This window comes from Cotesia typhae, unplaced genomic scaffold, assembly GCF_013202065.1.
Source record: "Cotesia typhae breed Kobodo isofemale line unplaced genomic scaffold, CoteBio_Ctyphae scaffold_13, whole genome shotgun sequence".
NCBI lineage: Eukaryota > Metazoa > Arthropoda > Insecta > Hymenoptera > Braconidae > Cotesia > Cotesia typhae.
In genome coordinates, this window is record NW_027423774.1 from 12,212,030 (window position 1) to 12,229,147 (window position 17,118).

The 17,118-nt window shown below is 28.3% G+C and overlaps 1 protein-coding gene across 1 annotated transcript; it reads left to right on the forward strand.

Annotated features, from left to right (window-relative positions):
• The first annotated feature begins 9,223 nt into the window (after positions 1 to 9,223).
• On the forward strand, positions 9,224 to 10,599 carry LOC141534043 (uncharacterized). The gene is made up of 6 exons (XM_074253186.1): positions 9,224 to 9,332; positions 9,577 to 9,642; positions 9,776 to 9,868; positions 9,942 to 10,195; positions 10,265 to 10,402; positions 10,474 to 10,599. Exons 1-6 carry the CDS (start codon positions 9,224 to 9,226, stop codon positions 10,483 to 10,485), a joined length of 672 nt encoding a protein of 223 aa, XP_074109287.1. The 3' UTR covers positions 10,486 to 10,599.
• Positions 10,600 to 17,118: the final 6,519 nt, after the last annotated feature.

The following is a 17,118-nucleotide window of genomic DNA, read 5'->3' on the forward strand; positions in this document are numbered from 1 at the left end:
CCAAAATTATTTGATGAAGCTTCTATTTATGATTACCTAATTTCATCTTGCATAGTAGAAAAAGAAAATTTAAATGACTCTGATGAGGATGATGAGAACGAGCCTAGTATTATAGATTATAGTACAGCTAAACCTCTAACCAGGGAAAGTTATACGTCGATAGCAATCGTGTCACAGACATTTTTGATTCTCTTATGTCTCAAAATATTTATTGCCTGAAGAGTAAAGTAAAAGCATCTTATCAAGTTAAAACTAGTTATACTGTCCAAGTCATGGTAAACCATGAAAGTGGGAAAATTTTACGTGGGACGTGTGAATGCAAAGCGTCAAGCTTAGGACGTTGTTCACACATTGCTGCTCTCCTGCATATTTTGCTTATGCAGTGTAAAAATATTGCTAAGCAAGATATATCTTGTACTAGTCAACTCTGTGTTTGGAACCAAGGATCCAAAAACAAAGAAGCTCATAAAGTTGATCATCAGTACAATCAAGCTAACAATAAAAATGAGATGACTAAGTCCAAAAATGATAACGTTGACAACAGTCGGAATCCACAACATGAAATCCAGAAAACTTTATATTTTGCACGTGATTTACAAATATTACACAGAAATAATAAGCACCCGAGCATTTGGGGACTTGTGATTACTCCGAGTTATGATGATTATGAACTGGACTTACCTCGAAAAGCTGTTCTACGTAGTCTGGTTTATCGATTGACTGCGTCAATGTTCAATTTTGAAGATAAGCCCCGAGATTTAACAGGTGGTGTTCAGTCGGCTTCTGATGATTGGTGGTTGTATAGGAAAATTTTAATCACGGCTTCGAAAGTAAAATATTTCAGTTTAAAAAGGACTGATGAGCAAATCTGTACTTGGATCAAATACCACTTATGGATTGATAAAAATTTTGACAACGTTGCACTCCAGTATGGACGTGAAAATGAAGAGGTTGCAAAACAAAAATACACTGATTTTACGTCCAAGAAATTTGGGTTTAAAATTTCGGATTGTGGTATCTGGGTTAATCCTAAATTTCCTGGAATAGGAGCTTCTCCGGATGGACTTGAAACTGATAGACCTAACAATACTCATGGACTGCTTGAAATCAAGTGTCCAAAAATCTTAGAACACTTAGGGCCAACTGATTTACACCTATTAACACCTCGACAACGGAGCTCATTTTGTTGTACTCTTCTCAACCCAAAATCTATGAAGCTAAAGCGAAATCATCAATATTATTTCCAAATTCAAACACAAATGGCCATTACAGGAAGAAAATGGTGTGATTTCGTAATATGGACGTCAAAAGCTTATCATGTTGAACGAATAAAATACGACGCTCATTTCATTGAGCCATTATTAAAACTCATAAGCAATGTTCACCAAAATATTTTAACGCCGGAATATTTTGAAATGCGCATTCCACGTGATTTAAAACCATTTAATTTAAAACCAAAGAAGTTGTGATAAATTTAAAAGTGCAATTTACATTAAATGTCATGGTTACAGATTTATAGATATATAGATTGTCGTCCATTAGTGTTTAAATTATTTTTTTAATTTATTGTACTTTTATGCCAATACTAGAATTATTTATTACAAGTTTTAGGTATCTGAATTCTATAAAATATTACTTATAAAAATATATATTTGTTACAAAGAAAATATAAGATTTTAAAAATATAAAAGCTTAATTCATAATTTTATTATTTACAATTTTCTTGAGTATAAAATAATACCTCTCTGCTAGCAATATCATAAAGTTGAAGAATGGTATGCCTACAATGTATTATGTTTTCAATTTTATTCTTCAATCGATAATAATCGCATGCTGGAAATTCACTAAGCATGCACACACAAATAGAATTTGTGACATTGATGAACGTAAACTTAAAGGTAAAACCTTCTGCAGCAGCCGGAATTGTTTGATTCTTCCAATAACGTGTTCTACGTATATACGTTGCTTAGCGATCCGTTTCGTCTCCATTTCTTCTTGCGACGATAATCGTTGTCTGCCATTTAAAAATGGTGGTATGTTCAAGTACGCTTGTTTTGATTCGACAATATCATGAACGGTAAATCCTCTATCAGCCAAAACTAAATCTCCTGGTTCCAAGTGATCAGCAATATTTGACTTTATAAATATTTCACGGTCTGAAATACTACCTTCGTATACATCTGATACAAAGCATACACCTCCATTAGGATTACATCCAATTAGTGCTTTATAAGTAGTTCGAGCTTTGTAAGAAGAATATAAATTTCCTTGATGTTCAAAGTTCGATGGTGACTGACATTGAAATTCCGTACAATCAACAATAACTCTAATATTTTTCAGAGACTTAAAGGTTTTTGGCAGAGTTTCTGCTATTTTTTCTCTTGACGGAAACATAAACGGCTTCAAATTACGTGAAAATTCATCAAACAAATGTTGAATCCAAAATTTTATAGTTTTTAAAACTAAAGTTGTAGAAATTTCAAATCTGTAAGCCAAATCTTCAACTAGCAGGCCTACACGTAATCGAATGAGCACTAAAATCAGTTGTTGAATTGGCGTTAATTTTGTATGGTCTTTATTATTACTTTTTTTTTCTTCATTACTTTTATTGGTTATACTTTTGCTATCAGTTTTAACAAAATTGTATAAAATTACAATTTCTTCATACGCCATGCTTGTGTAAAATTTACTTTTCTTGATATTACTTTTTAAAAATTCTTCAAATCTATCCATCGCTGAAACTTGACGTAGACTTACTTGAATTCTTTTACTAGTATATTTTTTAATGTCAGTTTGAACATATTGATCACATAAATTGTGCGATAATATTTTATCTTCTGCATTAAGCTCTGTTACTAAACTCTCACAGTTATCACTGGGTGCTGTTGACATGAATGTATCATTAACATTACACGAGTTTGAATTCACTGTTGAAGTTACATTTTCATTCGAGGAATCTATCACAATGTTTTCGATAGTTCCAACATCAACAGCACCATTCTCACACTCCATATCTTCTGCAGGACTATTTGAAACTCCAGTACTGTTATCGCTATTCTAAAACACAAAATTTTTAATGTTTAATTTTGGAGTATATGTTATTTTTTTATTACACTGCAATACTTGATAATAAAATTTTAATTAAATTCTCGGATTATAAATAAAAATGAACTTACGTCTTTAATTTCCTTATATTTTTCAGCCAAAGAGGTCCGTGTGATAATTTTCATCTGAAAACAGATTCATTATTTAAGGTTCAAATCTTTTATGTGTGATACTAAGAATGATTTATATTTCTATTACCTTTTGAGAAGATTGACCTTGTACACAACTGATGGGATCTGGATATTCTGTTGTTGGACCACTTTCTCCCTCAAAATGAAGTGAACAAATGTATGTGTCCTTATTAACATGATCAATCCCTTGAAATCGACCATCACCTCGTCCACACCGCTTAACCCACAAATTACATTTACTACACTTAGAACAAGTATTTATATGATTTTTCACTGTTGTTTTAATACGTTTTTGACGATATTCCAGACAAGGCTTTCGGAAACTTACAAAAAAGTATTGATTTGCCAAAAAGGATTTATTTCGTGTATCACTTCGACACACTCCATAACAACAATGCTTTTTTGCACCCTTTTTAAAGATAACATTTTTTAATTCAATCTAAATTTATGTTCGATCTTTTACTTATGAGTATATTCACCAAATTTTTATATTTTTAACAAATACGTGTTTGTGTTGACTTTTAATTATATTAAATTATACAAAATACGTAGTATGTACTGTATTCCCTTGTGGAAATAATTCTCTGAAAAAACTCTTGAAAAGTCTTTATATCTCTGAATAAGACTTTTCGAAAGTCTTCACATCCCTAACTAAGTAAAGGAAAGACTTAATAAGTCTTCAAAACTCTGCAATACTCTTCAAAAGTCAAATTTTCCCTGCAATTTCGGAATTTCTCAAAGAGTTATTAAGACTTGATAAGACTTGTTCAGTTTTACAGGAAAAGAAGAAAATATTTCTTTTCAAAAAAATTACTTATCAGAATTAAATAAAACTATAAAAAGAAGTAATGCATGTTTTAAAAAAATTTTTTTAAATAATATTTTCATCACGAAAATACTTTGATGGGCATCGAATCACTCATAGTTGAGCAAGTCAAAACATCAACAGCAAATGAAGTGCACTTGATGTTGGAAACAGATACTACTCAAAGAGTAAATCCAATCGGTATTTAATTTGGACTATCAAATATTAAAGTCAACTTTCTAGGTAGGAAAGAATTTTCTATCCACACGCTATCTGCTGGAATTAATTGATACCTAACATATTTTAGTTTACGAATTTACAGTTAGAATCTTTGAGTGTTCTTAGTTTCTAATAGGTGGCATGTGGTTAGAAAATTCTTTCCTACCTAGAAAGTTGACTTTAATATTTGATAGGCCAAATTAAATACCGATTGGATTTACTCTTTGAGTAATATCTGTTTCCAACAGCAAGTGTACTTCATTTGCTGTTGATGTTTTGACTTGCTCAACTATGAGTGATTCGATGCCCATCAAAGTATTTTCGTGATGAAAATATTATTTAAAAAAATTTTTTTAAAACATGCATTAATTCTTTTTATAGTTTTATTTAATTCTGATACGTAATTTTTTTGAAAAGAAATATTTTCTTCTTTTCCTGTAAAACTGAACAAGTCTTATCAAGTCTTAATAACTCTTTGAGAAATTCCGAAATTGCAGGGAAAATTTGACTTTTGAAGAGTATTGCAGAGTTTTGAAGACTTATTAAGTCTTTCCTTTACTTAGTTAGGGATGTGAAGACTTTCGAAAAGTCTTATTCAGAGTTATAAAGACTTTTCAAGAGTTTTTTCAGAGAATTATTTCCACAAGGGTATTGTTGTTAGTAAATGACGCAATATATCAAACGCATAGTCATGTTTCGTATTATCAAGAGATTAAGATTATTTGAAACCCGCTCAATTGGATGACAGTGCCACCTACAGGAAATAACCATAAGATCACAGAATGTTCACACTTTTTAATGAGAATTCCCCAGACACTGAACATCTGGTTTATCCGAAGAAAGTATAACTCATACAATGCTTGTGTGTTTAAACTGGTTAACAAATAAAATTTAATTAAAAAAATATGTTTCAAACATAAACATGGAAGGTTGTATGATAATTTGTTCTATAAAATTTTTTGTTTCATAAGATACTTTTACATTTTTAATTTCAAACGTAAACTTTTCCCGCGCAATATTAAAAATTCATAAATCAATGAATTTTTCCAGGCAAAGCTATAATCATATGAAAAGTCGTTCGTTCTTTGATTTTACAGCTCAAATTATGATAAAAAAAATTAAAGTTTTCTTTTCTCATATTAGCTAGTGGTATTAAAAAATTTAAACTGACTAATCCGCGAAAACGCCTCCGGTTTAAATCGATAACTTAAATTATCGATGAAAATTATACATTTCTTATATATACAAAGAGAATTTTGACATTTTCTTAATAAGAAAAAATTTTAATTTAGATTTAATACTGCAATATAAATAAATATTATTATTGCTGTCATTTTTAACATCAATTTATTATTACCGATATTATTACTTTTAGTATTATAATTAGTATTATTGTTAAAAAGTGTTCCTATGCAGAGATATCTGAATAAAAAATTATAATAGGGACAAAATTTAAGCAGTTATATTCAACGCTGTCTGAACCGAAATAATTCTGATTCATAGAACTAAACAATTTTTTCATATTTTTCAATTAATTAATATTAGGAAAAAAGGTATGAACTACTGTTATAATAGAAATTTAAGAAAAAGAAAGAACGTGTAGAATTTAAAATAAAATTTGCAACCTCAGAAAAACGTCATGCTTACAGTAAACACAGTCGGTAGTCTGACGCTCCGTTTATAACGAAATTTTGGAACGGAACTTGGTGCTAGATTCTACCGAATCTGTGGATTATTTTTTTTTTATTTAGTATTATAATTTTAAAAATTTTTGTTTTGTTGTTTGTGCTCATTTACTTAAGTATTTTTTTTAACTTTAAAAGAAGTTAGTAGTAGTTATTTTATTTAATTTCTTGTTAAGTTTAAGATAAGTTAATATATATTAAGTATTAAGATGTCATATATACATAGAAAAAGAAAATTTCTTGAACTAAGAAAATTGTAAGGAAGACCGAAGTTATTTTGGAGCAAGAAGGAATTTTCTTGGCTTAAAAAAAATTAACTTCATTCAAGAAATTTTCAATCTTCCTTAAGATTTTTTTGATTTAAGAAAATTTACGCTTGACTTAAGTCAAGACTAAATAAGACTTTCTTTCTTTCGGTGTACCTCAATTTTTCAATTTAGTTCTTTTGTAAGAAAAATACGTAAGCACTTTTAGAATTCGCAGGCCATCTTACTGATTGTACAGTCTCATCATCTATTTGGATCCATGATAAATTATGTTTAATCATCGCAACATGATGATTTTCAGAATTACCATCTTTTGAAGAGTTAAATATAGCACTTACAATAGCATAGTTTGTATTACATATTGATATTTTTGCTTTGGGTACCGATTTTATAAACCCTTTTTTCCTATTTATTAATTTATTATTTCCTTTGATGGGCACATGTAACTTCACAACTAATATCTGTTGCAAGGAATTTAATGAAATTTTTGTTAGCGTTTCTTTGACTTCTATACAATTTTCACAAAATTTGAAATTAGTAAACCAATATCCAAATGATGAATCAATTAATTCTTGTAGTTCAAATGTTTTTTCTCATCATATATTGAATTATGTAATACATTTTCTAGTATACTGTAAGAATTAGAATAATTGCATGTTTTGCATCGATCATTAATTTCTAATTTAAATTGTACTAAATTTCTAATATCACAATTATCATTACAAATTTTAAGAAATACTGATACAGGATCGTTATTTGTCATAGAATAAAGCTGCTCTATTAATGACTCTTTAATGTCACTGGACTTTAGAAGTAATTCGCGATTATTATATTTGCTAAATAAATTACTAAGTTTATTGTTGACAGATTGATACTTTAGGCCATGATTGATTAATAATGTCCTAATTATTGTATTATTAAACATACATTGAATAATTGAATTAAGACCATCGGAAACGTTATCACAGTTTTCGATACCTCGACAATCTAATAAACTAAGAGAAGCTTTTTTCGCATTTTTGAGTTCAATTTGAATAGAATGTTCTTCAACTGCCCAAATCATGTCCCATACTTTTTGCCAACGTGTATCAGGAATTGGTATGGTAGGTAAATCAGACCTATAAATTTTTTTAAACAATTATATTCTTTAATTGCTGAAGAGCTTGCTTTAACGGAATGAGGATCAAAATTGATTAAATGTAGTCCACGTAACTCTGTTACATGAGATAGGGCTACATAAATTTGACCAACATTAAAAATGGTGTTCCTTGCTTCAATGATGGCATTTTTTAAACTTCAACCTTGACTCTTATCAATAGTTACTGCATAACTCAAGCATAATGGAAATTGTTCTCTTACAACGAAAGCTTTTTCAAATAATTGAAATTTTACTTTAATACCATTTTAAAAATCAGCTCCTAAATTATCATTTATTATTATTATGATATTGTTGCTAGTAAATAAGACAATGCATCAAACGCATAATTACAATACGAATTATCTAAAAATTATGATTATTTGAAACCCGTTCAATCGAATAACAATGCCACCTACAGGAAATGACCAAAAGATCATAGAATGTACACACTGCTTAATGAGAATTCTCGAGACCCTGAACAGCTGGTATATCCGAAGAAAGTAAAACTCAAACAATGTTTAGCGTATTATCTATTTGGTCTGGTTAATAAATTAAATTAAATTAGAACAATATGTTTAACAACATACACATAGAAGGTTGTTGGATAGTTTAGTTAGTAGTTTACTCTGTAAATTTTTTTGTATTCATAAGAAATTTTTTTACATTCTTAATTTAAAGTTTGTACTTTTCCCACGGATATGAAATGTTCATAAAATTATTATAAAAATAAATTAAACTTTTATTTTCCGTAAAGAAACTAGTAGCATCGATAAAATTTCATGAAAATTAGTCGCGTATATCTTTTGAATGAGATTGATAGACTTGAATTATCAATCATAATATTTATATTTTATAAAATCGTAGGAAAATTTTTTATATTTTTGTAATTTAGGAAATTGTGAATTTGGATTTAATACCACAATCCTTAATAATTTAATAAAATAATCGTATTGTTCAATATTATGAATGCAATTATTTTTAACATCAATCTATTGTTATCATTATAATAACTATCAGTATTATCTTCATTTTTATTGTTATTATTAGCATGATTATTTTTATTACATATTATTATTATCATAATTATGTTGTTAGTAAATAATACGATTCATCAAACTCAATGAATGTAAGCATTATGTACAGAATATTGTCGTTTTGAATGTCCGCGCAGTTCGGTCGCAGTATAGCAGTGCCACCTATATCTGTAAAACACTCGACCAGAATTACTTAGGCAATGATCAGCTGACTATTACATAGAAACTAAACCCAAACAATGTGAGCTCTTGTAGATATTGACTCTAGTTAATAAATAATACTTAATTTAAAAAAAAGTTAATTTAAAAAAATTCATATGTAAAGTTGATAGATAGTAAATTCTAGAGATTTTATTTAAAAAAAAAATTTTAACATTTTATGTGATTGAAAAAATTTTCAATTCAAATTATGTACTTTTACCGCGGAAAATTAGTGCACAAACAATTGTAACAATAAAATCACGTTAAACTTTTATTTCTCGTAGAGTAACTAATAAGCATTAATAAAATTCTATCAAGTATATCCTTTGGTTTAGATTGATAGACAAATTATCAATCATAATTGGTGTATTCGCGTTGGACGCTCACACGCTTTGAGCGCGGTTAAATGTCGTTTTCAGCGTTCGACTTGGTGCTGTGAGCGTAAAAAAATCACTCTCGTGGCTGAGTTCAAGAGACAAATTTCTCGCTCACAGACGCTCACGCCACAGAGGTAGGGCAGCAAAAGCGTGAGCGCTAAATTTCATTATTTATCAACACGAACACTTGTCAGCGTAAGCTAACCAAATTTAACTGTAGTGATTTCTTAAAGCATAAAAGTTAATTAAAGATCCAGTAACAATGGCAAACCTTTTACCAAAATTATTTTCTGTAAATTTGACTGACTTAGAATCAAATCGAAGTTACACAATTTCTGTTACCGCTGATGAAGCGAAGCGTCTTGAAAGAGGTACGTATTTTATTATGAATTATAAATTTGAAAAAATATCTATGTCGTTTTGTCCTTGCTTGAAAATTAAATTGTATTTTTAGACAGCTAGAAGTATTATTTATTCTCAAGTTCTATTTCTTAACACTTGAATAACGAGTGAATTAATAAATTTCTTCAATTGCAATGATATTAAAAAAAAGGTCTGGATTTTTCTTTTATTTTTTTCTTCTTTTTTTGGTGAAATGTGTTTTATTATTTCCAGACGTAGCTTTTTCAACTTTAAAACTGGAAGAGGCAAAAAATTTAGAATATGCTGAGCTTATTAGTGGTAGGTTTTATTTTCTTTTTGAGTTTAATCTGCATGAAATGTTTTTTATAATTTTAGAAAAATCTCACGGTTATGATAACTAAAAGTTCCTATTTGTAATTGAATTATTATTTATATAATTTATATTGTTCAGAACAAGACGTAGAAACGGTTGAAGCTTTGGATCCCGGTTTGAATTTTGATGAAATTGTTGACGAATCTCCTAAAAGTATAAATGAAGATTCAGGTAATTTAAAACTGAAGCAAATGAAATAAATAATAAAAATACAATTCATGATAAAGTTAATTATTTGTTGCAGTATTTAAATGGCCTCATGAAGCAATTCTTATGCTTCTTGACGAATACCGAAAAGAACAATCAGATCTCACGAGCGGTAAAATTTCTCAAAAGAAAGTGTGGCTGAAAATTAGTGATCAACTCCGTGCTCATGGTCATAATGTCACAGGTCCTCAATGCCAGTCAAAGTTTTTAGGAATGAAGAAAACTTACAAAAAAATAAAAGACCACAATAATAAGTCGGGCAATTCTGCCAAGCATTGGCCGTACTTGACTGTAAGCTTAACTAATAAAATTGAACTAATAACATTTTTAAAAAACGATAAATTACATTAATTTCTTTAGTTAATGGATGACTTGATGGGGGATAAGCCTTTTATATCACCACTTGCTACTTGTTCTTCAACTGGAAAAAAAAAAGGACATTATCTGAATGCAGTAATGAAAGTAACACAAGTAGTGATGCGGACAGTTTTACAACCCGTGAGTATGATTTTACTTTTTACGAAAATTAGTATACTGTTAATATAACACTATAATTTTTTTGTTTACAGAAAAAAAACTAAAGATTACACCGACTAATCAGTTAATAACTTCATTAGAAGAGCGATCATTGAAAAGTGAAGAGAATAAAGAACGTCGTATTAAAGAATTTATGGCTTTTAAAGCTCAAAAGGCAGAAGAGGCTCTTCAATATAAAAAACGAGCTTTGGATTTATTAGAAAAGCTTATAAATTCTAAAAATAGCTCTTAGTGTGATCATATTTTAGTGCTATACATTTAAAAGTCTGATTATTGTTTTTACTTAAGATTTTTAGTTATAAAGCTACTTTTTTATATAAAATATTTATAGTACTAATGTATTTTAATATATAAACTATATACCTCCATAATTCAGGAATTACTTAAGTAAATATATTTTATAAGCATTACAGATACAGTATTTTAATTTAAAAGAGATAAAGATTTTTAACATTAAAGATTTTATAGTTTATTGTACTGCTTATTTGTGAGAAAAAATGTATATCTTTGAATATAATAAATGAATGCTTTTAAAAATTAAGAAATGTTATTTTTTATTAAGAAAACTCACTCAATAGGTCATATACAATTTAAATAACAATTGTTCAAAAATATAAATTATTCCATTCAAAATATTGATTAACAATTTTAAAAAATTTACAATTCTGTGGTGGTTCAAAAATGATTAAAATATAAAAATCCGTACCATATTTTTTTGGCATAGTAAAATTTGTAGTTGATTTACAGTAAGAATTCCAGTTACTCTTATTACACATTTCTTATAATTAATTGGTCACAAATACGATTCCGTTTTTCGGCACCTTCAGCTAATAATGCTCTATTTTGACCATTATCGTTTATGTCATTTATATTTACATTTTCTTCGATTATTTCGTCAATGAGAAATTCATCTTCTTTCAATAAGCATATATTATGCAATACACAACAAGCAATGATGTATTCAGATATTAAATCTGTTCGATTCATATCTAAAACAGTAAGTAAGCTGCGAAATCTTTTTTTAAGTAATCCAAATGCACGTTCAATAGCTATGCGTGCTGAGGAATAACAAAAATTGTAATTTTTTTGTCGTGCTGATAAGTGTCCATTATCCCGATACGGTGTTAGTAAATGTTTATGGAGAGGATAAGCCGCATCACCAACTAGATGACAATCATTTGGAAATTTCTCTGGATCGCTGAGATAACCATGTACTTCAGATAAACGAAATACTCGTGCGTCATGTACAGAGCCAACATTACCAGCATAGCAGTGGATAAATTTACTTTGAGCATCACAAACAGCCTGTTTTGAATTAAAATGTAAAAATGAAAATATTTAAGGATTGTTACACGTGACTGCTTACTTACTTGTAATTGAATTGAATGATGTCCTTTTCTATTGACATAAGATTCCGAGTGTTTACGTGGTGTAGGAATATTTATATGCGTTCCATCAATTGCACCGATAACTTTAGGGAAACCTCTCGTAGCTTCAAATTGATTAGAAATTTCTTCAAACTTCTCGTTTTCAGGCCAAGTTATAAAATGTGGAGCTATTTTAACTAATGCTGATGTAACCCTTCGTAAACTTGAAAACGCTGCGGCAAAACTAACGCCAAATTTTTGGCATATAGACCTTCAAAAACAATTCATTCAGTTAAAATCAGTCTTATAACGAATAATTTTACCTGAAACTACAGTAATATTTTTTCATTATACCGATATGAGTCTGGAGTGGCAATTTTCCATATAGCGATCAATAATTGTTTTTCGGGCGGTATCATTGGAGATCCTGAAATTTTTCTTCTTAACGATGGTTTAATTGTATCAAGGATAAAATTAAATGTTGATCGACATAACCTAGAATTATTAAAACATTTATTTGTTTATAAGTTAATCCATAAATTTAAATTGGTAAACAAAATTTGACATTTTTATAAAATTAAGTTTGAAATTTTATTAATTACCTAAGTGAGATTTAAATTCTTTATCAGTAAAAGCTGGAATAACCTCTTCAACAAAATTTTGGAGCCTTGGTATGGGTTCTTTTTTGAAAGAGAAATTTAAGTGAATATTACAATATTCCCACTCCATTTCATCATCACTGTCTTCAATCATATCATATTCATCACTATCATCACGATCAAAATCATCGTTAATTATTTCCAATAAATTATTTACTCTTTGATAAAAATTTCCCACATTCGCCATTTTGATACAAACTAACGCTCACAACGTCCAAAACGAACGATATTTTCTGATTGATTCTAAGCGTTCATAAGTCTACACGAACGCCAATAATTTGTGCTTATAAGCGTGAGCGCTCAAAGCGTGTGAGCGTCCAACGCGAATGCACCCAATTTTTATATTTTATAAAATCGTAAAATAAATTTCCATGGTTTTTATAATATTGGTGATGATTGTTACTATTTCTTTTATTTTCGATTTCGAACTTTCTAACTACAGCTTGTGTTAGAGTAACATTGACGAGCCCTAGTGAGCATCGACGCAAGCTCATAACTTTTTTTTTTAACTGTAGTCTCCCATCTAGTGGAGAGTTATCATACATTCTCGAATTATTTAGTCTGTGGCATGTCACTTTCTCCATAAGAAAAAAGTCAAAATCTAAAAATCTGGGTCGCTATAGTTTGTGCTAGAGAATTTAATTAATTTTAAATAGAATTTATTATTTTCAATGACCATTATCAATTAATATTGATAATATAACATATAATGTATAATTATAGAGTAATATTGGAGAAAAAAATGTTCTGTAGAATTAATAAAATTTTACAACCTAAAAATATCGTTCTGCTTACGGTAAACACATTCGGTAGTCTGGCGCTCCGTTTACAACGGAATTTTTGAACGGAACTTGGCGCCAGATTCTACCGAATCTGTAGATATCGAAAAATTTGGGTCGCTATAGTTTCTGCTAATTAATTTTATATCAATTAAAAATACATTTATCAATATAATAGATTGTAATTAAATTAAAATCGATATATAAGTGAATAAATTATATTGAAAAATCTTTTTCAAGCATAAAAATTTCAATAAAAATTTCAATAAAGTAAAAAAAATTTCGTAGCCTAAGAATACCGTTCCCATAGCTGTATACACATACTTGGTTCTTCTAGTTTTGAACTGAACTTGGCGCCACATTCTACCAAATCGGTGGATTAAAAATCGATCAGCTATTTACATGAATTGAATTTATTCATGAAAACAATTTATCACAAATCATATAATTAACACAAATAATATAGTTAATGAAATAAATTATTCAATACGCTGAAAACACAAAAAAACAATAACCAAGAATAGTTTTAACAAACAATTCTTGAATAAACTAATATATAAATAAAAATAATCCTAAATAATACAAAATCAAGTGACTTGGAGAGCAATGTGATTGGTCTGGAGTCAGTTCATATTATTACCGCGTTATTTAAATTGAGAATACACGATAAATGATGACAATTAAGTTAACCAACAGCTGAAAATTTTCATAATTTTTTCTACTAAAAAAATTATTACAAAAAAAATTTATATCTGGAGAAAATTTGAAAACCTACACGTGCTATTTTTTAAAAATATTTTGTAGTACTAATTACATGATTAAAAAAAATCAAAAAATTAAAAATGTTGGATAACTCTTGTGTCATCGACATATGATGAATTTTTCGAACAAATGTTACTTACAGTGTTTTATTTTATTTTTAAATAAAAATACAGAAAGTCACATCATATTTTATTATTTATATAATTATTTACTGAAAATGGTGTGGATTTAATTGCTATAAGTTTCGTACTAAATTATTTTTATAAACTTATTTGGATATTTGCATAAAAATTAAATTATGCAACCACTATTTTTCTGGCTAAATATTATAACGGATCAATGAAAGATTAAATAAAAAAATTAGAATTACAGTGAAAATAAAAACGAAATTATAATAATTCATGAATATAAAATGTACGGCCCTGGTTTAAACCAAGGCTCTCCAGTGAATGATTTGATAACGTAGGTAGTGACATCTGAAAGAGACTAAAAATATCACACTGATTTTTAGAACTCACTAAAGTTAGCGACCCAGAGTTTTTTTTTTAATTTTTAAACTTTTTTTTATTACATCGTTAGTTCGTCGTTTATTCTTCATTATTCACGATTCACATTTGTTTGTTCTCTATTTATTTATTTGAAAAAATTTACGAATGATATGCCTGTGTTTTTAATTGTTCATATGTATAGAACATTTTTTCCTACTTCACAGTGTTTATTTATTGTTTAAGTAAAATTTTTAATTAGCTGAATATTTGTATTCAAAATATTTGCACTGCGCATGCGTCAACATTACGTTTAGACTTTTAGCGCGGTCTTTTGAAAATTATAATGACAGTGATTAGAGTAAGTATATCATTGTTGTATTTCATTATAGTAGAAATTACAGGACGAAAAGGCAACGTGTAGTTTTTAATAATTTTATGAAAAGTTTTATTTTAATAAAGTATTTTATGCGTATATATTTTTGTGTTGCTATAGTTTGTGCTGATTAAATTTAATAATATTGAGCAGATTAATTGTTATAATTAGATATAATCAATTAATATCAGGAAAATAAGGTATGAACTACCGTTATAATACAAATTTAAGAAAAAAAAGGACCGTAGATTAAAAAATAAATTTGCAACCTCTAAAAAACGTGATGCTTACAGCAAATACAGTCGGTAGTCTGGCGCTCCGTTTACAACGGAATTTTTGAACGGAACTTGGCGCCAGATTCTACCGAATCTGTTAATTTAGAATATTTTTAATAACTAACCGAATGCTTTGGAGAATGTAAAAATATTACATCATATAATATTACGTCATATGCAAAAAGATTAATTGATAAAAAAACACTCAAAATTTGTGAAAATTTTAAATGGAATTTGAAAGTTTATTTTCATTATTTCAAGTGCACTTAATATTTTCATTTGCTTACAAAGAATATCAAAAACATAAAATAATAATTGTTTCTGTTTAGTTTTCTACATATTAATCCTGTATATGAATATAGATGAATTGAACATATTTTTAATGTTATTTAAGAATTTAATTATTGTAAGAATATGATTTTTGATTTTTGATTGGTTGAAAAATTAGATGCGCGAAGCACAAAGTTTAAAATTCTAGTTCTATCTTGATGAGACAATTATACACGTTTAAGAAATACTACAGTTTTGAACTTTATGCTTCACATGCCCAATTTTTCAACCAATCAAAAATCAGAGACCATATTCTTACAATAATTAGATTTTTAGTTAATTTTTACAACTATTTTTTTTAATTCGTCTAGTGTAATAAAGAAAATTTATTTTTCACTTACCTTTTTATAAATATAATTGATAAGCATACAATTATTAGTAGGAACCATTTTTATAAATAAAAATAATTTATAAGATTTAAAATTTTTTTGTCTTTTTATTAATATTTTTTAAATATAATTTTTTTTTTTCATGTACCAATATATGATTAACACACATGAATAAAGTTTTTTCAAATATACATGGGTCATTCCATGCCAAATCGACAAATTTATTACCTGACCTCTTTCGATTTCGCTAAAAATTTTCTATCTTTTTCTACCCCCCGAAAGACATTTTTCAGAATTTTTAAAAATTTTTTTCCAAACTCAAAAAAAGTTACGAATTTTCGAAAAAAACCGCTCTTTTTTTTTGAAAATGCTTGAACTTTTTTAAAAATTGACCGTTTGGGAACTTTTTTTTTTCAAAATTTTTGTTTTTAAATGTAGTTTTTGAAAAAAAATATGAAAAAATTTTCAGAATCCCAGATATATGAAATATTTTAGTTTTTTTGAAAAAACCGTGATTTTCTCAAAGTTGGACCATTTTTTTTTTTTTTTTTTTTTTTCTAAAAAAACTTTAACTAATTCCGCAGTGATCCCCGCATATAGATTTTCAATGCAGCAACACAGATGCTGCTGAAATAATTAAAAAATTAAGAGAAAAGTTCCATGATACCAATACGACCAAATCTTTACGTATACAAATGTTGACTCTTATGCCGTCAAGTTGGAGTATTGAGAAGATTGTTGAAGTAATGGGCACAACTACGTATATGGCGCGATTAGCAATAAATCTTGAAGCTGATAAAGGAATATTATCAATACCTGAAAAGAAAATGGGTGAGATATTGACTTACTAACTAATTTTTGTTTGAACAATTTATACGTATTTATATATAATTTTAATCATCACTCAATTTTTCAGGGCATGGATTATCTGTTGAAGTGTCATCAGCTGTTATAAATTTTTATAATGACGATGAAATGAGCAGTCCTATGCCAGGGAAAAAGATTTTGTTTCATTGCGTAATGATGATGGTACGAAAATTCAAATTGAAAAACGCTTAGTACTCTGTAATTTGAAGGAGTTACATAAGATATTTCAATCAAGATTTCCCGGAATTAAGATCGGATTTTCGTCATTTGCATCTTTACGTCCAAAACACTGTATCTTAGCTGGTGGTTCGGGGACTCATACAGTTTGCGTTTGTTCTATTCATCAGAATGTCAAATTAATGATTTTAGGAGGTAAATTAAGTCGATTAACAGAAGGTTCAAATATGCCATTGAAAACTTACAGCGACTGTGTGAATGCTATTATCTG